We start from the raw sequence: 23,102 nt of genomic DNA, 5'->3' as shown, positions 1-23,102 counted from the left end.
CTTAAAACCATTTTCAGCAGACATTTACTATATTTAAGTCTGCAGATCAGATTCATACAGATTGTGAGCTGAAGCGTTTCCTAAAGGAATTAGTAACTGCTTATCTTTAACCTGGTCCTTTCATACGTATGATCCCATATACACGCTTTTGCAATTGAAGCCCCATGCACCTCAGGAATTTTTGCTACCACCACTTAAAACAGATTACTCTGCTGTGAATTTATCTGTGGATATATTGCATAAATCAGTAATTTAGGTAAACAATAGGAAGTTGTTTTATACCTAAAACTGATGATATACAAGTTACTTAATGTTTTTGTTTTGGTCAGATACATGCACTGTGTAACTGTATGTGAGCAACAGGCAGTAAATGTCATGGATGTAGGTGGTACTGCTATATAGTAGCTGGGTCAATTCATACAATGCAAAAAGCTTTACAGCTGTACTGGGGAGAAGAATATAGCTCAATATTTCATCTTCCAGTGTAGTCCTTGTAAAAAGTTGTTTATTTATAAAAAGTCTTATTTAAGATGCCTTATAAAGCAAATATTATTTTTGACTGCATGTTCCACACATATCACAGCAAGGAGAAATGTATTTTCAATAAGTCTTTTGGGGTCATAGTAGCTATTTCAGCTCATCAAGCAGAAGCCTGACATGCATAATAGAGTGTTTATTTGAATGCAACTATATATGCTGGCATTCTCACAAGCCAAATGACTGCAAAGACCTGCAGATCTCAGCACAGAGGAAAAACTCCAACCCTTATGGAACATTCATGAAGCCAAGAATTACTGAGTGCATGAAGAAGCCAACTGGAATAGCTAAGAGAAAGTTGCATTTTATGGCCAAAGTTGGGCTTTTTGTTCGCTTTTTGAAATGGTCCCTTCCTATCTTCCCTCCTCTCCAAACAGAAGAAAGCCACATACCTCAAGTTTAATTTTTAACTAGAATATTTTTGATAAAACTTGTCTTTTCCAATAGTTGCTAAAAGGTAGGATGGGGCAAGAGAATGGCTTTTCTGAAATTACTAAAAAAAGTCTTAAGAACTCACTTTATAAGTATAGGAAAACATACATTTTGATTATTTGCAGATACTTGTTTGTTGCACTGATGCTTAAGTCAACACAATTTGGAGTAAGAGTAGCCAGATTCACATGAGCACACACAGACATTAAGCCACTTGCTGCAGAGGATCATCTTCCTTTCATGTATTTTCCATGCTCAACCACACTTTGCTTTCATTTTGCATCATGAAATAGTTGCAGTAAGTGTCCTTTAAAACATGAACGCTCTGATCAGACAAAAGGCAACTTAAACCTTTTGAAATTATAAAGCATACTATACAGAGAAAGCTGGAAATACCCACACATGCAAGGTATTTCTCTATCAACCTTGCTTCCTCCAGCTATCACTGTAACTAAGTTGGTATTTCTCTCCCTCCCTCACTCCACCCCAGTGATTAACATAGTAAGGAAATGCAGAAGCCAGACCAGGAGCCGGGCATGATGCTGTTCTTCACGGTGTGTTTTCAGAGAGGAAGGAGTGGAACCAGCCAAATGCCCTGCTTCATGCAAGCCAGTGGCTTTCCAAAAGGTACTGGACTATACCCACATTGGAGAATATCCCTTTACTGGTATTCTGAAGACAGAACACATACGAACAGAAGATGCTCCACAAGCTGAAGTGATTGCTGTCCCACAGAAACATCAAACTATTTGTTAGGCTAGTGCTCTAATGAGGGGAGGGGCGAAGACTCCTCAAGTTATGTTTGCAAAACAGGAGTTAAATCCAGGATTTATAAACAAAGAAGAAAAAAGTCTTGATTATCAGATTCACATTAAGAAACTGTACTTAGTTAAGAAATACTACATGATCTTAAATACACACTTTCTGCTCCTTCACAACACTAGCTTGACATAGGAGTGCTTTGTTTTATCTACTGAAGGACCTCTTAGATTTACCTGACACATCATGACAGCTTTAAAAGGGTCAGTTCTGATTTGACAGGTAGGTGAAAATCTCCTTGAAAAAATTAATACAGCAACTACAAAGAAGAGCAACTGTTCTTTCACCCTGTTTCAGGTGCTAGTTCACGTATATCATGCACACACATTGGAGTGACAAGTAACTATCATCTTTTGTATAGAAGACGTTTACATAAAAAAGCCTATTGTTGCATTCAAATTATAAAACAAGACTTCTGCTGAACAACAGTCTCCAAGAACTAGAAAGACCTGAACAGTGTTATGCAGTCTTAATTTTGTCATTTTCACACCCACAGGCTGCAGACTGTGCATCACTTACACAAAAGAGATATGAATATCTATAATTTACAGCACAACATTAAATTTGCATTAGCTATAGAATTAGTTCTCATCAGTTTCTAAAATAATGGTGCTTAGAATGAGGCCAATGCATTCCAAAACAGTTTACCTTGTAGCTCCAGAGTGTGAAGGCAGGACCTTGATCTACCCACAGGCACAATGGAGGTTCAGAAATACTAAAAATAAATTTGATTTTTATTTCTTTAGTCTTTCGCCAAAACCTCAGTGTTTAAAATAAGATTTTAGTACTTGGCATGTTTAACATTCAACTGACATTCACACTTGACTTCCAAGCATTCAATATTTCTTCAGACTAGAACATTGGCTTTAAAACACACTGAAATAAATGTAGCCACAATGCTCACCACATCATGATAACAAATCACTTAACCTTATGTTTTTTCAGTCAGGGACAGAACAGAGCTCCCTACTATTACCTCCTTTAGCTTTAGTCTTAGTTTTAATTTCCTTAGTCTCAAGATGATTTTTCTAGCTCCTCTGCACAATGCACATTCCCACTTCCAAAAGAGTCAAGGTACTACACTCTGCACACAGTAGCCTCTGTACAGTCTTGGTTCATCTCTTCAGCATAAAAAAAAATGCACAGAAAAGGCACAGGAGTCTTGCTTAAAGATATAATGTGGTAAGTATTGCTGGAGTCTCCTCCGAAACATCATGAAGTTTAGCAGGAACTTAGAAGCCTCGTTACACATAGTTGCCTGCCTGTTCCCTTCCAACAATTTGCAAGCTAGCTGGAAAACGCTACAAGGACCAAAAGTAAAACTGGAGAGAGAAATGCAGCAATGAATCAAACCCATCATTATTTCATAAAGTCATTACTTAAAATTCAAAGACCTCTCTAACAACATAGAACAGTGCACTAAGACATTGCAAATTTTATTGCAGAAATTAACAATAACGAAGGAATGACAAGGGCAGTTCAGACACTAAAACCTATCTATGACATCACTGCAGTTACATCACTGTACTGTAAAATGATACGTTAATAATTGGGGACGAAAAACACCTAAGCAAGAACCAAGAACCTGAAGAGTTTCTCAAAATATTCAGATTGGTGATTTCTGTTTCTCTTACAGATACAGCCTTATTTGAATGCTTCTCATCAACAATTCTTTACAAGAAGTTAACTGAGACATAGCCATTCATTTTTGCAGACACTTATGCAGTTATGTTTTTGCATCTACGATGTTTTCCAGAGGAAGTATTACCTCACCTTCTATTTCTCCCGAATTCAATTAGATTGACCCCTTGACCTGACAAACCCGTAACTCAAAAAAAATCCTAATGTACTTCTACACAGAGAGCTGAACTAATCCGATATACAGCCACCTACTCTGTATGATCATACCAGCACTCATGCAAATGCTACAGTAATCTACTTTACCCTTCTCCCAAACTAGTTGGGGTTTCAAATTAAAAAGCATTTGTAAGTATTTTAACAGGAATGCACTTGCAGAACTCGACTCATCTTTGACATTAGCCTAGCAATTCTTATGGATTTATTCTTGGGGTCTGAAGTTTGAGGAATTCCCCATTTCTTCCAAATTAAAAGAATAAACTCCTCCTTCCTACCACCTTTCTTTAATATGTTCTTCCCTACACCAACATATCTTGAAGTATGAGGAATCACCCTATCATTCCATTTCTTTGCAACCATTTCAGTTGTAGTAAAATGGATGAGCAGGCAACTGATCCAGCAGGCTTGTGTCCAAACTACAAGTCTGAAGTCTTTTCAAAGGCCCCATCAACCACACCACAATTCTGCTATATTAGATTTTTTTAACCAGTTAATTATGTCAACAATAGAACAGACTTCATAGAACTAATGTAGCAGTGTTTCTTGACAAGGATTTGAGGCTGCCAACACAAAAATATTTTAAAGCTTTTAAAACATCTAGTTTTTATAGTAGAGCCCAACAAAATGCGATGTAGCTGACTGCATCCTCTCACTCACGTAACACTGGTGTTTCAGTCTTTACTTCGCTTAACATATAGGAGAGATCCATGTTGTGAGGATACTGTACAGCTGCCTTTGAGTATTAAAATAGTTTTTAGATGAAATATTAGTAGTTTGAAAAACATACATTTTAACACACACAGAAACATACAGACCAAGACTCAGTGGCCACAGTTAAATTAATCAGAATCAACACTCCATTAGCAGCTGGAAGAGTTCCAGAAGCTGCCTGTGCCCTTGGCCATCTGCCAAGACCACTGATTGTGTTTTAAGTCCCCTGAAATTACAAGGATGTATTCAAATATGCCATTCTCCACTATTGGTACGGTATTTACAATTTTCTTTTGTTGCACATATAAAAAGTAGGTGCCTACCTTACCACAAATACATTTGCATTTTACAGACCTACATAGTCAGACATAAGGTCACCTAAGTTTCAAATCTGTGATTCTACTAACCCTTACATTTCCACAGTTCTTGAATCATAGGAAAGCAAGGCACTAGTGACAACACAAACTACAGCTAGCATCCAAGATTTGAATTCAAGTACCAAATTTAATCTACAGAAAGTGACAGTCCTCAAGCATTTACTAATGCTATCTACAAGTATGCTAGAGCCAACCATCAAAATTCTTGTCCATAAACCTCATGTCTACTGCTCAGAGTCATGACATGCACTAATACATAGCTCTTACAATAGCATTGTGCAGAAAATGCTGGAAGAAGGAGGAAATGTTAAAACCACTCACAATAACTAAAAGTCTTCATGATACAACATCAAAATGAGATAAGCTAGTTCAGCCACATACCAAGAAAGCTGGTGAGTATGACATCTACCAAGAACATCTGCACATGCATGCAGTCACAATTCTCTCTGGAGACCTTCATATGATAGTATTTTATTGATCTAAAGTATCAGAGAACATTGAGGTTATGGAAAAAAAAAGAATCAAGGTAGATAGCCATGACTGAAACAATGGTAGAAAGGGAAGCAGGAAAAAAATTTAAACAACACGCTGGTTCAGTAGCAGGTCCAGAATACCATGGAAGTATTTGATGCACATGTTCTATGTGGAGTCAACTCATCTCTGAAGACTCCTCAAGCCCACACTGAGACCTGCCGTAATTAAAGAAAAGGAAGAGCTAGAATATTTGCACAAAGTGAATGCATCGTAACTCATGCATAGCCTAGAATCTGGTCTTGAAAGCACATTAGTACGTAAGTAGTGCCAGGTATCAGGTTTGATGTATGGAAGCCTAACAGCATAAGAAGGTGAAAATACTCATTGTCAGAATAACTGCTTCAAACTCAAAAGACTACTGTACAACATAGTGCAGCACTAGTGTTGATTTTGCTCAACATCTCTGACTGTAGCTCTGTGGCCATCAACCAGCTTGTCAGCCAGATCCAGCTTCCTACCCCTCTGGCATTTGATAGGCCTTTTGTTGAGCTCAGCTGGTGGAAACCAACCCAACCAGTAGCCAGCAGTTAGATGAGCTCAGGCTGTGGGTTTCCATCCTTTTGCTTCATGACAGAGTTGAATTACATGGTTTGCCACTTGGCAAATGGGAGCAGTCTTACCTCCTCTTCCCCTCTCTACCAACCCCTTTAATCAGAAAGCAAGTCCATTCAGCCTATGAACCCAGCAAAAATGAGAACAAAAAAAAAAAGTCCGAAACACAGACTTTTTGCCAGATTAGTCTCTGGTGTTTTAGCAAGCTGAACTGATTTACTGAATGATCAGACATAGTACAGCCAGCCTAAACTAGGCAGTAGGAACTTGGCCTCCTTTTATTAAAGCCACAGACACAGTTGAGAAGGACTTGATCAGAGTTATTTATCCCTTTACCTTATGCCACAAATAGTGCTGCTGATCTGCTGCAACTTGTACTGATGGGACACAGTCTAGTAAGACCACATAAGACAAATAGGTCACTCAGGGGAGAAACCACTTGAATTTGAAGCATGTCTTTTATTGGCATTGCAGAGAGAGGAGTCTTATGTCAGTCTCTGAACAAAGACAAATTAAAACGGTGTGTTGAACAGCAGTACATGCAGAAGAGGTTTTTTTTAGTAAGCCAGTTAACTAGTAGATGTACCATAAAACACACATCAGTGCACTGTGGCTGCACAGAAAAACATGTCATTTCAAGTAGAGTCCTCTTATAATATTTACACGGGCAAAAAAAAAAATATGTATCTGCTTGTTCAAGACAGCTATAGAGTACCGCTGTGAGAGTTTGCAAGTGTACCCAATAAGAGTGAAGTTAAAACTGAAAAGAATGAGGCTGAAGGGATGCAAGACACAAACTCAACAGCTTGCTCCCATCACGAGGGAGACAGAACTCATTGCATAGCTACTCCCTGCACCCTGCCAGGCAGTTCTGCCTAACCCTTTCGCACTGGCTCTGGTACTTGTCAGATCCCACCAGCAACTAATTACTTAATTTCCTAAAAATATCTCCTCCTCCCTAAAAAGATATTTTTCCTACTGAATTGCTAAGTTAAACAGCTTGGCCAAGGGTACAATACTGAGAATGGTGAAAAACGGAAGAAAAGAATAACACCAACAACTTCTGCTGCTGAAAGGTGGTAAAAGTGAAGTAACATCTAAAACTGAACGACAAGTTAAAGTTATCCCTTTCAAGACTCCTACTGGAAGCATATAGTCAGATTCCCTAAAGATATGTAGATGCAAACAAGCTAATATAGCATTACCTATCCAGCAAACTGTTATTCAGAGTAAGAATAAATAAATTGTCCCTCAGGGGAAAGATTTACTAAGACAACCAAAAAGAGACACAGTCACAGAGGCATAAGTGATGCATATTCAAAAACGGAAGGGAAGAGACTCTCAGCATGTGTGGCTGGGCCTCAAACAACGACAGCGTGTAAAAAAGGATACAATTTCTTCTCTGCAAAGAAGACTTTCCATAGTCTCACATAATGCCAGGAAGGAGCCTCAGAGGACTAACTGAAAAAGTAGAATAATTTTCTCATTTCTTGACAAGGATGCAGGAGAACAGTTTGCTGAGATTTCTTTATCACTTACTGCAAAAACCATGGCATTAAAGACAGATTACTAAAATGGAGTAAGTCTAATACATTCATTTTTAGGTTCTGTGATAGACTTGGGACTTGGCATCAGTGTCTCCCATTGGGACAAATGGAAGCATTTCCAAGATCCCCGAAAGTTACCATGGATATGAACTGTCTGTATTCCAGAGTGTTTTTCACAAAATCCCATACAGAGACTACACCTCCATTTCCCTTACATTTTTGTTGGCTGGCACTTGCTACGAATACATCCAAAAAACATTTCCACTAAAAGACTGGTATTTAAAGTGTGAATATCAGAGTAATCAGATTTTACTGCTACTTTTCATGACATAAAAAGTGCAATATTAAGGGTTAACAGGTGTGAAGCTAATTAGAAGAGACCTAATCAGAATTTGGTCTGTTGTTGAAGGACAACAAGCTCAAGAATAAACTGGCTTATTAGGTTAAGTCTCTTGGTAAAGCCTATACCAGCAGAAAATTCAAACAGCAGCTGACTTTGATTTTACTTTTTCTTCTATTGCTCCTCCTCTTGATCACCACCAGAATTAACACTTTCCAAGTTTCAAAGTCACTAGCCTCTGTTCAAGGAGAGAAACCAATACAGCTCAGAAAAGGATCTGTTTCACAGCTGGCTTAGACTGAGACTTAGCTTGTCCTCTGCAGCTAGGAATCACACAGCCCAACTCCCAGTGCCCAACTCTTACCCACTAACTGCTCCTACCAGCGCTTAAGAAGGCCACGAGGAGAAGTAATTTTGCTCATTATTTTAAACAAGAGCAACTTGCATCCCATTCCTGTCCCTTCTGCTCCTCCCTACCTGCCTCCAGACAGGATTAGTTTTGGGCAGAACAAGCAGCTGACCTGGCCACCATATGGCCACACTGGCACTGCTGGCAGAGGGGCTCTCCCATGCCCACAGGAAGGTGAGGTTTTAAGCAGGATCACCCCTTTGCATTATTGTTCCATCACATTTGCCCCCTCTGATGATGAAGCCATGACTTTATTTTAACAACTTGGCCAGAAATCAGAGAAACAGAACTCTTTCCAAAAGCATGTAAACCCCCAAACAAAATTCCCCTCTGTTCTAGGAAACACTCTTCCCTTCCAGACAGAGAGAGGGGAAGGTGCAACGACAGCTTTAGATCTCTGGAAATTTTTAAGAGTGAAGTCATTATACTGCAGCATTACTGGCTTCAGGTTCATTATTTCATGCTTCCTGACAATAAGTACCCCCTGGAAGGGGAAAATAAAAGAAAAAAGAGCCACTAAATAATTGAAATAATTCATTAGTAAATTGCCATGGAAAGCTAAGATTAAATGCCTTCAGTTTCATAGTGTTGGAGCTAAGCGGCAAAAAAAATGTCACATGTAAAAGGTGTTTATATTCACACAGGAAATATTTTATATTTCTAAGAAAGTAATGCAACTATTCTGCAGTCATAGCCTGGATAGTTGAAGATGATTAACAGTGTTGTGGAGAGTTTCCATTGGTTGTTAGCTTAACACAGCTTTGAAGCAGTCTTACACTATTTTTTGTTTCACTCAAATTATTGTTGGCAATTATCTTTCCAAAACTTTAGACACCCATAGGATAAGCATCTCTATCTGATCAGTCATCTTGTACGCTTTTAAGAATGGATTTCACTGTCCATAACCTGGCCCAGGCTGACTAGCCTAGGAGCACAGCTCTAGGCTGGATTTATTTGACTGCATTTCTATCCCTGTTTCATTTAATATGCCTTTCTAAGGTAACTGCAAAGCTATCTGCTCAGAGGGAGCTGTGAAACAGGTAACTAGTGCAACTGCGAATCCTGCCAACTTCACCAGAAGCCCCAGTCAGATTCACCAGAGCACTTTCCCCCTTGTATTACTTATGCAAATATATGTAAATGCATAGGATCTCAAGGCTTTAGAAAACACTTCACAAATCGATAGGTTAATTAGGCAGGAAATGAGTAGTTCTGTCGTAGAAGATACAGTAGAATACAAGGCTTTTGACTAGTCTAGTTCTAAAAGAAAAAATTAAAGTATTAAAAATTGCAAGCTCCCCTCAGTTATGCAGTGGTAGCACTGTGACTCACTGCACACTGTTTATTTTAGACTTCTTGAACATAAAAGATGAGCAATTTCATTCCTGGTTTGCAAGGCTTGTTGAAAAAACCTGGTCTCTGAAGCCTCAGTTTGGAAGAGCTCTTATCACAAAACTATCCCAAACACCATCAAATACAGAAGGTGGGACTGGACCCTTTTGTCTACCCTACCTCAAGATCTAAGCCATTAGAAATATCTGAAAACTTGGCTAAAACTAACTGGAAGTTAGTTTTGCCAGACACATGCATGTTTTTCATAGAGTGGTAAGAAGTCTGGCACAAATTGTAGGAGATTACTGTATGGCACAACTGTGTCAACAACAATGCTATAACAAAGTTTAGCATTCCTGGACTAAATACATTTCAACAACCAAGAGATCACTTTCCTAAACTAAGTACCCTATATGGTTACAAGCCATAGAATTATATTTAAAATATTCAGCACATCAAGCACATGAGGAGAGGGAAAAACATGCCTACCCAGACAACTACTATCAGCCTATATTGCAATCTTGTATGGAAAAAAAGGGATGCATTGGAATCACAGAGCAAAGCTTCAGATATACTCTGTAGTATCTGGAAGGCAGAGTATTTGCATTCCTCAGCAGAGCCGTGTGGCAGTGGAGGTGACAAAACAGCAACTTCTATGAAAAAGTTATCATAGGGTTCAATTCCCTAGTCTATCAAATAAGGGGAAAATGGCACAAAACATAGCTAGCATGAATCTGACAAACCAATTCTGAGCTCAAACTTGTCAGCCAGGAAAGCAACAGTAAGTAGTGGAGAACATGTAGCTCAAGGATCATGCTTTACTATCTCAGCCCTGTTGCTTCTTCCACCTACTTGAAGACACAGTATTGACTTTCATCATCCTAGTGATCCCTGCCAGCTTGCACCACTATTCGAGTCAGTTTTCAGTAGCAGGTGAAGAAAAGTAGGGAAGTCTTTGCAGTAAAAATACTTGTCTTGATGAGTAACTATACAACTTCCATCTTGAGAACTCTGCACAACCAAATCTATGTTCTTTCCTTTAATAAAGGACCTAGGCTTTTTATTTTTTAAATATAAACAGTGCTCACCATACCAGAAATGAGTTATTCTCCCAAGTTAACTCTTTTCAAAGCCAGTAAGTCTAACGGTCACAGAACATTTCAAATACTCCCTTCCCCTTAAGTTTTTTCCCTCTTTTTTTTTTTTGTGAGGAACAGGCTAAATATATGTCAAGAGTCTATCAGCAAGACACAGATGATCCAGGTTCCTTTCGTTTTTGCTTATCAAGAGGCTAATCTTGGTCAGAGTTTGCCTGAAGAACAAGCAACCCTGAAGTATTAGTTATATGTTTATATGGGACAAGTTTTCTGGATGATGTCTTCAGTTCAGAAAGGAGTCCCATGGCACCACAAATAAAAGCAAGCAGGTTACTTCAGCTTCAGGTGTTACTTCCCACCAGCTGAATTACAAGGATGTCTACGCCCTTGGCCAACTCAAGTACAGAAACTAACACACTGATTTAAACCATCACATTTTAATTCCACTTTGTTTACAAGAAACACAGGCTCTCAAACAGTGAATGTAGTTTTAAAATTACTTTTAGCCTTGCTACTGAGGTAAACATACACACATAGCAACAGCTACTTAAGTGACTGAATTACTGTCTGCCAGCTAGCCATATTTCTATACCCCTCAGCTCCCTCTGTTCTTAAACTTATTTTCTGAACTTTTGTTGTAGTATGGTATCCTGTGACAAAGTCAAATGAGGAATGTTTTCCTGCCCCTAAGAACTCTTCAAACATGTAGATAAAGAAGCTTTTTTACATGTCAAGTAACATAAGCATGGCTTAGCCACTTCAACACAAAGAAACCCTCCAAACCATCCATCATTACATACATTTTACTGTAAAATGGTTAGAAACTTGGCTTTTCAGGTTAGAAGAGTCTGCATTTTGAGGAGCATTTAAAATGGTGTGAACAAGACCTCAAACACACCACTCCAGATTAGCTAGCAAGAACATGCCCACTGTAAAACAGTCACCACCATTCACATCCCAATGGACCTTTATCATTCACATGACCAACAAAACACACTGTGAAGGACAAACCACTACTTGCAGGCTCTTCCAGTAAATTCTTGGGAGCTCAGCCTTTAATTGTGAAGCAAGTCGTGTTCAAGAAGAAAACCTTAGGAAGTCATTCACAGGAAGATGAAACAGTTGATGACTTAAATATGAAAGCCTGGGAGACTTCCTCAACAAGACAGGAATATTAAAAAATATCCTACCAAATGACACCTTCCAAGGAGAAACTTGCAATATACCTTCTGTGAAAGATTCAGCAAGCACAAGAATAATGTCTGAAGAGTAATTAGCTTGAAAAGTGAGCTAAAAACACCACTACCAACCACAGATAATTGCTGTACATGGGAAAAAAACCCTGACAAGTGGTATTGCAAGATGTGGTGGAAAAGGAAAAAATCCACCCCACTCCCACCAAGAAAAAGGTGTAGTGCACTAGCATGCTATTCAAGATGCTCAAGATTTCAGTTCTCTTCTGCTTTGATGTACTGCAACAGAATCAGCTGAGGAGGGATGAGGAGTGCAGGATTCTCTGAGCCCAGAGACATCTGAACCCTATTAACATCCCTGAGCCAACATAGCCTGAAGGGCATTGCTCACTCAAATGAAATAACCAGCTACAACCGCCTGCACCTGTAGGTAGGAAAGAAAAAGCAGCATTGTTGAATCAGCTGAAGCCCAAAATAACAGCTGGAGAAACTGCTATATCAGGAACTCCTTGCATCCATAGAAATGGGCAAGAGGTTCTGAAAACAGACAGAGGTTGCAGTGCTTTTTGCCTGCAAGCAGGTACATGAATTTGTTAACAAGCATTAAGATTTTCTTTCTGTAAATTAGTTTTACCACTTGTCTTCTGCGGGCCTGAGGAATATCCAGAAAGCTTTTCTTGTTTGTTTGGTCCTGTCCACCGTGCAAGCACAGGAGAAGGCTGGTTTACATATCACAGATTGCAAGTGAATCACAAATCAGACTGAAAACTCATTAATATAACAATTCCGCTTAAGACCTAAAAGAATAATTATACCAGAAAATTTCTCCTCAGTCCTCCTGTGCTAACCTTATTATCACCAGAGGGGGGAAAAACGTCAAGAGCAGCAGGGAAACCCTAGTTTGCATCAGCCCCAAGCTGCTGCACAAGAGGGTGGTGCTGAGCTGCAGCACCTCACTGAGCATCTGACACTGCATTTTGGTTCGAATGAGTCATTTCTGAGTCCTCCAACTGCAAGTTTGCGGTGACTGAGGGGGAGGAGGTTGGGTATGGGCTTTCCAGCGAAGTCAGCTTGTTTGAGAGTGCTATCTTTCCCAGAAAGACAACCAGCTCTTTTTAATAGCCAGCTGAGACAGAATGTGTTGATAAGTACTTCCTCTTCAAGGACTTACTGTAAAAAAAAAATTTTATTTCAAGTATAAGCCTTTAAATATTATCACTACTTGAACCAAGCAGTCTCAGATATGTACTTTGTGAATCAGGAACTGATTTGCATACCATCTTTAAAGCTGGAGCTGTATATCTTTATATAGGTTATTTGAGTAAGTCTGGAAGAGATCACATTTTTCTTTCAGGATTGGAAAAAGTAAGGAAAACCCCTAAAGCCAAATAGAATGTAAATACAAACTTCAGAGAAGAGAGATCTACCCAAATAGCATCTTAGTGACTGTTTTCATTGTTTGAAAAAGAAAATCATGCAATACTTCATAAAAAAGGGATATTCAATTAAAGAGGCACAAATTTTAGAACTGCTACCCTGAAGGCAAGTGTTTGTGCCACTGTTCTCAGAATTACGTAGAAGCCAAAAGTAACCTTGTATACCATTAGGTCTTTATTAAAAAAAGGCAAAAAAGCAGTATTAGGATCATAATTTCAAAAGCTAAGATAAAAATAAAAATAGGTATTCCATTCCTCATTCAACTGCTTTCTCAATTTTTGGTATTTTGCTATTTGGTCTCCCAAAACTAGCTCTAGATTCAGATCAAAAAGTCAGAAAGACTGATGCAGGAAGCTCAGATTAGCAACCTTGCTCTTGTTATGTCTGCCTTCCAATTTTTGCTCATCTGCAGGCAACCATGATACATCAGATTTGCACAGTGTAAAGGCCCTGACAATCACATACTTAAAGAGTATTTCCCTCTGAGCTCCTCTAGAAAGTTTTCTTTTCTAATCATCCAGAACTCAACCCACAATGAGGGCCACCCCATACTACTAATAAATACTCTCTAACTACAGAGAACTTACAAGGCTGAGAGAGAAAAAGTACACTGAACAAGGAAAAACACAACCAGCAGCACCACAACATCAGAGTCTGCTGTACCAAAAATGGTTTTGGTACCTAAATGATCTAGCAACGGTCTACAAAACACTGGGTAACACGATCAAAGTAGAACTAAACTCTGCAAAACAGCTTTAAGTCTACTTTGCAAAGGACATGCCACAAATGAAGGGCACTATATCAGAACTATTAGTTTAATAACAGAATTATTGAGGCTTCGCATCACAAGTTAATCAGATATTGCTCAGTTTCAGTTCAGTATAATAAAGTTAAGCTGCTTTGTTTTTACTGGTCTTCGGCTAACCAAGTTGGATATTTTCCTTTCTCCCTCCTCCAAAAAACCAAAAGTCAGTGACTGCTACAGACATGTTTGATAACCTACAAGAGAATATTTGACATAGGATTCTCAAGAATTATTGTTTAGAACATCTTCCAAATGTTGGCTTTTGCTTCTAAAAGCAACTTCAAAACTTTCAGCCTCTAGAAAGCCATTAGAACTTTTCTGAAAACGCTTACTCTGAGTAGGCAAATTATGAGGTTAGATTCTTCGGCATGTTCCAAAGACCAAGACTGAAGAGATGATCAGAAACCAACAGCTATATAGACAGTTCTGTCTCTTACTAAATACATGACTATTTCAAAAGGTTAAAATAGCTGAGAAAGGTCTCTGTGTTGAAAGTGCAAAGTCCACAGTGAAAGCTCTCTACTCAAGTGTTTTTTACTACAGGCAACAGTGTAACTCCAGGCTACCAAACATGAAATTGAGCCATAGATAGGCCATCAGCAGTCAAAGAGTACACACCAAAGCTATCCGAGCCCCTCCAACTGTCCAAAGTAGCTATAAAAACCTCACCTTAGAGTACACACACATCAGTTTCTTCCTTTCACTCTCCCTGCAGCATTTGCAGTAACTCTTTTAAGCTGGGACTGACTTGTGGACATGCCCAGTTGTGGTATAAAAACCCTAACCTATTCACTCTTCTGCATTAGTTTTCCCTCCAGCACATCTCCCCAAATGAACTTACCACAGGATCAGATCAGTGCCAGAGAGAAAGTGGAAACAAGTCCAGCAGCCCCAACTTTAGCTGGCTCTGGTATTACAGAGGCTGTGGTTTGACCAACTTTATGCTAGCTTAAACTGGCATTTCATTACAAAGAAGTTATTTTGCCCCATCTTTTCTGCTTTTGCATCAATGGCACATTCTTTGTGCTGGCACAGTTGTTTGCATGGCTGGATGATGAACTTCAGTGAATTGTGGTCCATCTAAGAACTCCTCAAAATGTATTATTTTTACTGGATTATTATTTTGGAGCTGGGTAATTATTGATAAGGAAAACGGACATGGCTGAACTTGTTAACCAGGAAGACTAGGATGACAGAGACTTGATTGATAAAATGCAAACACAAGAACAGCAGAGCTGTGAGAGATGAGACAGCATATGACTGAGACACCAAGAGGGAGACTGGGAAAAGTGAAAGATTAAACTAGTTAGCTCAAGAAGCTGCAAGGTGGTTCTGTAAGTCTCAGCCTCACCAAGGAGCTCCACAGGCTTCCTAATAGTGCCACATAAGGGAATGCAATTTTTTCATTTTTGTCTTACAACCTAAAAGGATCATGCATATACTCACAGCTGTGTTAAGAATATTAAGGTTGCCTTGGGAACTTACAATGCACACAAAAGAGCTGGATTAGACTAATTACCTTGCCTCAGTACACAAGGTAGTTGTTCTCCAAGTTTGATGAAAAATAAGTACTCTAAAAGGTATATGGCCATTAGGTATTTCTACTGCAAACTATTCAACCCTGCTCTTTGAAGATAAAGCTAATGTTTTCTTTTCAGTTTGTGACATCCATCACTACAGCATTCAGCTACTTCAAACAATTTTCACAACACCCTTATTAAGCAATCTCTCAACATAAAACTAATTAACTTATTATAAAACAGCCCAGGCTCTATAGGAGGATCATAAGACAGATGTTCCCATAGCAAACCACATGCAAGAAGTTACCATCTCAACAATTCAAAGCTAACCCATTTCACCATGTACCGTGATGTAGACCATGAAAACTAACAAGGTTTGTCATTACCATCCCACAACCGAGGCAGCAATTTCTTAAGACTGCTTCAGTTATTTTGCTAAGTGCAAACATGTGCTTTACCAACAGTGAAAATGAGGAAGGGAAATCAGGACTTTTGTTAGATATCTAAGTAGCAAGCATCAAGTATAAAAAGTGGGAAAACATGGAAATAGGCCTTGGGTGTAAACAAAATAATAATTCATACCAGAGTCTATTACCTACAACAGCAGTCATAATCACTTGGAAGTCAGGAGAAAATGAAGATGAACATGTACTTCTTTCAAGCCTTTAAAACCTCATAGTTCAACAACAAAGATGACTAACCTTTCAACAAGTCAAGAGATCTTTAAACCAACATAAGTACAACTGAGTGCTTAGCTCTGGCAAGATTACACTGAAGATCTGCAAATAATAGGTAGTTTCACCTTACTCTAAAGTTGTCATGAAGTTGTAAAATATACAGCTAGCCTTATGGAACCCTACTGCACAAGATGTTTTCAAGGAAGAGCAGGAAACAGAACTGTACAGCAGGAACTGCATAATAGGGTGAGTTGGTTATATTAAACAAAGTTTGTCACCCTGAAACTACAGGAGAAAAAATAAACATCTACCAGGCTCTGACCAATGGGCATAATGCAAGCATCTGCTTTAATGTGCAAGGAATCCAGAAATAATCCCCTAAAGACACTTTCTTAAGGCATCTGGTGCAGGATACTCAAATAAGATGACCAAGTTAAGTCAGCAAAACAAATTTGTGCTGCCTGTTTGCTTCACCGAACGTTGTCCAGCACTCTCCACTCTGGTTAATGAAATTCAGTTTCAAAAACCTGTAGGCAAGAAAAAAACCCTAGCCTTTGCAGCACCTTATCTTTTAGAGCGGCAGAAACTACCGAAAGTAGCTTTGAAACTCTTTTCATAGCTCTCCCCATCTCCTCTCCAATAAAAGCTATCCCTTTCAATAGTTCAGAGAAGGACATGAAATATCACTCCCATTTGTATTTCATGTAGGAAAGTTTACTACCTTTAACCTAACCATAATAAATATTTACACAATTTGTATTTTTCCTAGTCCATCCACTCAGTTGCAAAAGCAGTATCAATTTCTGCAGTACACCCAAAAAAGAACTAGTTTTTCAATAAATAGCTCTTCCTCTTCTACTTCCTTCTTTCTACATACAAATATCTGGGCTGACTGCCTGATTGACTTTATTTTAAAACAGTTTTAATTGCTTTATTATCTGCTCTACTGTAATCAATGCTTTTTAATACATTGTTTCTTCCTGCTTCTTAGAAAGAGGCTTCTCCCATGTAGTCTACCACCACTTCCATTAAACAATAAGGTTTGTTGGTTTTTTCCAAGCTCACTATTACAAATCTCAAGTTAACTCTAACATCAGTAACTTTAGTTTTACTTTGTTTCAGTCATTTTGAAAAGCCACTTAAAGCACAGTTGCAGTAGTGATATTCTGCATTAAATACAAATACTAGCAACACAGCTGATGAGTAGCTCTCCCCATCTCAAGACAGTTTCCAACCAACCTGTTGTGCTGACAGCCAATGCCATGAGTCAACATTATAGTTCCATACCCTCAGGGTGTCATTAGTCTCATCACCATTTAAGAGTATATTAAAAATAAGGACCCAGAAGTTATCAACTCCCATAACGTATGAAGATATATTGCTAGGAGTGAGTGCTGTGGGTTTGTTTTTGTGGATTTTTCCCCCCACTCTTTAAAGGAAACTGATCATAAACATAAGCCAGCAGTTTTTATTCCAGAGGGCATAACCTAGGCTTCATCTTTCTAATGACCTACTTAATAAGCTCTCTTCAGTGTCATTTTCCTAAATGTGCAATGTTTCAGGATAGGAACTTCCTAGGAGAGAAGCTAGGTAAGTCAGTACTAAGAAAATTGATTTATGCCACAAACAGAGGATACACATTTACCTAACAAGCTCTTCAGTGACTTGTTAAAACATAAGGACAGTTATGAATAAGCAAGCTATTTGTGTATTTGTCTGGATAAAAGTTTGTAACAGGGAAGACTACTATGCTAGCTAAGAAAAAACCCCAAACTGAAAACTGACAAGAACACAGACATTTTATAGCTTTCTGTAGAGATATAGAAGCTTTCCTAACATGATCAAATACATCCTAGTATGTATGAGGGGAAAAGATGTATTTACTTATCACCCTTTTTTTTCCTCCCCACTTCTAATTGTAACAGTGAATGAATCCAGGAGTTACACTGGTGGAGAGAGGAGTCCCACGGCTCTCGCCCCTTTTATTATCCTGTAATGCTGTTGCTCCACTTTTGTTAAAAAGATCAAACCAGATTACAGCCAAGAGTGCAACAGTAGCATCAGGCTTACAGTGCCTCATGCGAGCAGTTGAAGGAGGTTATGGAGTTTATTATCTGTTGAATTCTTCAGCCACAGAAAGTATAGTTTTTCTGACATACTCTGCGATATGCTGGGGGAAGGGGGGGGGAGAAGTAATTTGATCCCTGTATTCTTATTGTTCCACTTGCTTTTTAGGCAGCAAGTGCCACTGAAAAGTCAGGCGCTGCTAAATTTTTAGATCAGCTTGTAATCATCCAAGAAACAGATGGTGATTACAGATTCCAGGGGCTGGGGGGCAGGGGTGTGTGTTTGGTTTTGGTTGCTTTTTTTTTTAAACTTGTACAGTATGCTCAATAACTCCGTTATGCATTCATTCTCTTCTCATAAATGTATTTAATTTAATGGTTGACACAGTAGGTGAGGTGTCCAGCAGTCCATTCTTTACCTCAAAATTTGTTACAAAAACTCCCACTTCTATTCATTTTCTTCCATCTTTGGGAGTGATATGTTTTGAAGAACCTAAGCCTAGCTTCCTACAAATTCTCAGCCTTCTTAACAAGCTTCTAACAGAAACAGGCAACCAACACAAGCGAGAGCAGACTCACCATCACTGTGCCTGGGACAATCATCATAGGCTGCAGAAAACACAATCCCTGGCTTTCATTTTTGGCACAGAAAACAAGGAGGGAAGAACTACTTCCAAAAGCACTGGGCAAAATGTTACATGCCACCTTCCTTCCCTCTTCTCCTTCCCACAGTTTCTGGAAATCCAGCAGCAGTGACAACACAGAGGTAAGAATAAAGACATTATTTACCGCACTAGTTGTAAACTATGTTAACTAGCTAAAAATATAGCTTTAAATCATACCAACCACTGAGTTTAAGTATTTGTTTCAGTAGTACAGCCAGATTATCTTTGACACACAGTAAGAGACCAAGATAAGATCAACTCTTAATGATGCAGATGCCTGCAAGATCCAAGCAGGCCAACAGTTAGTCTTTGCTACTGCAAGTCATCAGTATTCTAATCTCAACTACAAAATGGGACACAGTTGCTTTCCCTTTCACTTAGCAGAAAGTTTCATTCAACAGCATATTTCAGCATACCAAGAAATGATTTTACAGCTCTGAAGGTGAGCACATGTTTTCTTGCTTCTTAAGGTATTTGGGTAGTGTTTACATGTTTTCCCCTCACATGCCCTTCTAAGTTACTACTGAATTCGACTGCATTACCAAGCAGGATTTTGCATTAGGTATCTCTCTACTTCTACTTAAAGAACAACTGAGACCACCAAAGCTATTTGCTTACAGTTTCTCAGTTTCTTGGATGGGGGGTGGTGTAATTTATAAGAACCTTTGGTAACAGACACCTCCCTGCAGGTTGGTTGGTTTTTTTTCACCCATCAGGGATTCACACCTTTGCAGTAAACCCTCTACTTTGTGACACCAATGCTCAAGATCTCCCTTTATGTCATGCTTCCTCCTAAGACAGAAGAGTTAAGAAAACAGTTCTTGTAACTTTTGCTTTAGATGGAGTTTCTTCACACATTCAATTTAAAACCTGAAAATCCTCCAAAAATCAACTATCAAGTATAGTGGTATTTTGGCCCCAAGATCAAACAGTTAAAAAGCCTGCTTTTCCCTTTTTTATCTTCACCAAGTGCTTCCTTCCAATATATGCCACATCCTGTCAGAAGTGTGGGAATTGCATCTCAGCTTCACCATTTGAATACATACTTGTTCCCCAAGACAGTTAGTAAGACTCAGAGACTGCTGTTGTCTCACTAATTGACATGCACCACACTGGAAGCAGTCTTAAATATGTTTTTTCAGATGACTACTATGTTTTAAGTTTATTTAATTACTATCATCATGAACTATGATCTGTGCTCATTTCCCAGTCTAACCTTTACTTACGGATTTGTGGTTATTCCGCTAAGAAACCTAAGGATCCTTAATTACTATTCTTAATGAATCCACACATGTAATTCGTATTTCTTCCATGAGAAATTCCTATTTGTGGTAACAGAGTCCAACCACACTGAACACTTATTTTCATTTGCTAGACAGTGCCACATCAAGCATTACAAACTGACAGGGTAAGCATCTAACAGAGAAGCCTGCATCACTTCAATGCTGTGTTCTTGGCTAAGAAGAGGCATTTAGATTTGGACACAGCAAATTAACTTTTTTTCCCCCCATGTTCTCTCATTCAGAGGCATTTTGTTTCCATGGGGCCTTATTCATGATTACACCTTCCAGCAGGGTAGAGAAATGGAAAAATAGCTGCCAAACATGCAGCAGATGCTTACACCTACAACCATCATCTTCACATGAACATGAAGCTGCATTTCTCTGAGCCTATTGTATTGCTAGGCTCGTGCTTTGAGCCCTCTCATGAAGGGATTTTAGTTTATAATTTTTAATTACGTGCATGAACCAGTACGCTTCTTTATTACATTTTCTAACAGGAACAGCTATGCATGCCACAGTACATAACCACAGGAGTAATGTACAGTGTTGTGTTTGTCACTATTTACTTTGTTATTATTTGTACCGGAGAGGACTTTCCTCTGAAAGTAGTGGTTATTTCCAGCATGAACACATGTAGCAACGAGTTGTTGTAACAAGAAGATCTCTGTTCTCCTCAGAGATAGTCCCTCTCTCTCCCCAGGGAGGCCGCTGATCTCTAGCGCACTGCCATTCAGCAGAAGTCTCTCACTCTGTAATTATCAGCTTGCTTTCTTTCATTAAAGAGGCCTATTTGGGATTTTTTTCTATAAATAATGCTAGCCACTAAAGAAGCAGTAAAAGAAACTCGTGTATTTAAGCCCAGTTCTGGCAAACAGCATATGGTGCACTTCCAGAGTTAGAGATCTTTTTGCTTTGTAGATAAATATCTAGTTGCTTCTCAGTTTGTGACATAGGATGTCACTGCTTACAACTGACCTACTGAAAACTTGAAATCCTTTGTCACCATTTCCTACCGACTCACAGGGCTGTCTTAAGCAGACTATTTAACCTCACTAGAGCTTTTCCTCTGTCATCCATACCATATTGATATGCACAGTTGAAGCATTTCCCCTAGATCATCACTTCAGGCACTGTGCTGTTTAACACAGATCTAACAGTGCTTATGATGCTCAGCCTCCAGGCTTTGGGCAAAAACTACCAAAATGTACACAAAGAAAAACCCCCCAGGATTTGGATATGTAGGAAACAAAAGGAACACCAAGTTAATACTACAGACGGCTTTACCCGTTTCACGAAGCTGTTATAAAATCTGTAGTCTAATCACAAATTGCACATTGCCAGTTATCCTTGCAAGCTCTTACACACCAAGAAGAACTAACCCGTATAAACCCAGTGTTTGGACGTTGCACCACCAAGAGAAGGCAGTAAGTTTTTGGCTCGACTGCCCTGATACCTTGATTTTTGGTGATCTTTGGGCTCCACACTTTTAACCTGCCACGGTAGCTATTTAAAGATGTAAAGCTGCGACTTGAGCCTCATAATGCCCGAGCCATGTGACATCTTTACCAGGCTCCTAATTTTAACGCTTAACAGCAGCAGTTCAACGTTACCGCACCCGGTACGGGGACTCTTTTGAAGACAGAGCAGCCCATCATCCGCAGGGTGATATAGCACTCCGCAAATGTTGCAATTCTGCTGCTTTACCACATCAAAACCCGGCCCTCCTCCCCCTCCCCCAAGCGCACAGAACCGTCAGGAGACACTTGCTTAAGCGAACTGCACGGAAGACGGTAAAAACTTCGCCAGTTACACGCCAATAACTGGGGTTTGTTGGGGTTTTTTTTAACCGCAGTACATTTATGCAACGCCCGCCGGCGGGTGGCGGCAGGAGCGGAGCGGCTCCGGCAGCACCGTCCCCCCACGGGCACCACCCGTACGGTGCTTAACGAGCGGAACCGCGCATCGATCGGGCACGGGCTACCGCGGGCGCCCCGGCAGGACACCGCAGCCTCCCCCGGCGCCCCCCGCCCGCACTGACCGCGCTCGGTAACGCGCTCCCAGCCCCCCGCCGGGGCGGAGGGCGACAACCGGCGGGCGGCTCCCAGCGGCGCGTGCCTCCCGCCGGTCCCCTCCGTGTCCCCCCCGTAGCCGCCGGCGGGGGCAATGCCCCGGCGGGGCGGCCGGTAGGTTGTGGGGTTGAGCCGCGGCGCTTACCGAGTGGTTGACCCCCCACATGAGGACGCTGAGCAGCGGGTCGCTAGCCCGGAACAACTTCACTTTTTGCGCCACGAAGTGCTTTTTCTTGGTCTTGGTTTTACTCGCCATGACGGGCACGATGCTGCTGGGGGCCGCCATGGCGCAGCCGGCGGCGGCGGCAGCGAGCGAGCGGGAGCGAGGGCAGGAGAGAAAGGCAGGGGCGAGTCAGGGCCCCGGGGGCAGGCGACCGGCGGCGGCAGACTGGTAGCCGCGGGATGCCGCGCGCATCCCGGCCTGGCCGCCGGTGCCGCGCGCTGAAATGGCCCCGTTCGCGCGCCGCGGCCCCGCCCCCGTCCGTCCCGCCGCCCCCCCCCTCGCCTCCCCCCCCGCCGCGGGGGAGCCGCCGCCCGCCACGCACCGCGCCGCCGCGCCCCGCCCCCGCAGCCGGCGCGGGAACGCCGGCGGAGTTTCGTTTCCTGCCGCCCCACCGCGCCTGCGCCGCCGCCCCCCGCCCAGGCTCGCGCCTGCGCGGCCGCTGTGGGGAAGCCGGCGGCCTGGCGGCGGCCGGCGGCGGGGGGCGAGCGGTGAGGATGGGGGAAACGAGATTAAGGGGGCGGGCGGGAGGCAGGAGGGGAGAGTGCGAGGGTGGGCTGGGAAGGGGGGTTTGCCCTCGGTCTCCTCACTGAGGGGAGAGGGGCCTTTGGAGATGAAACCCA

At 40.9% G+C, this 23,102-nt stretch overlaps 1 protein-coding gene across 1 annotated transcript in view; it reads right to left on the bottom strand.

Annotated features, from left to right (window-relative positions):
* PIP4K2A (phosphatidylinositol-5-phosphate 4-kinase type 2 alpha) overlaps positions 1-22,726 on the bottom strand; it is a 121,191-nt gene extending 98,465 nt beyond the window's left edge. The window contains exon 1 of the mRNA XM_074834071.1: positions 22,405-22,726. Coding sequence (XP_074690172.1) covers positions 22,405-22,545 — 141 coding nt within the window. The 5' untranslated portion in view covers positions 22,546-22,726. The remainder of the gene's footprint in view (positions 1-22,404) is intronic.
* Positions 22,727-23,102: the final 376 nt, after the last annotated feature.

This window comes from Strix aluco, chromosome 1 (assembly GCF_031877795.1).
Source record: "Strix aluco isolate bStrAlu1 chromosome 1, bStrAlu1.hap1, whole genome shotgun sequence".
Lineage (NCBI taxonomy): Eukaryota > Metazoa > Chordata > Aves > Strigiformes > Strigidae > Strix > Strix aluco.
The sequence above is the reverse complement of the archived record's forward strand: the minus strand, read 5'-3'. Positions and strand labels throughout refer to the sequence as shown.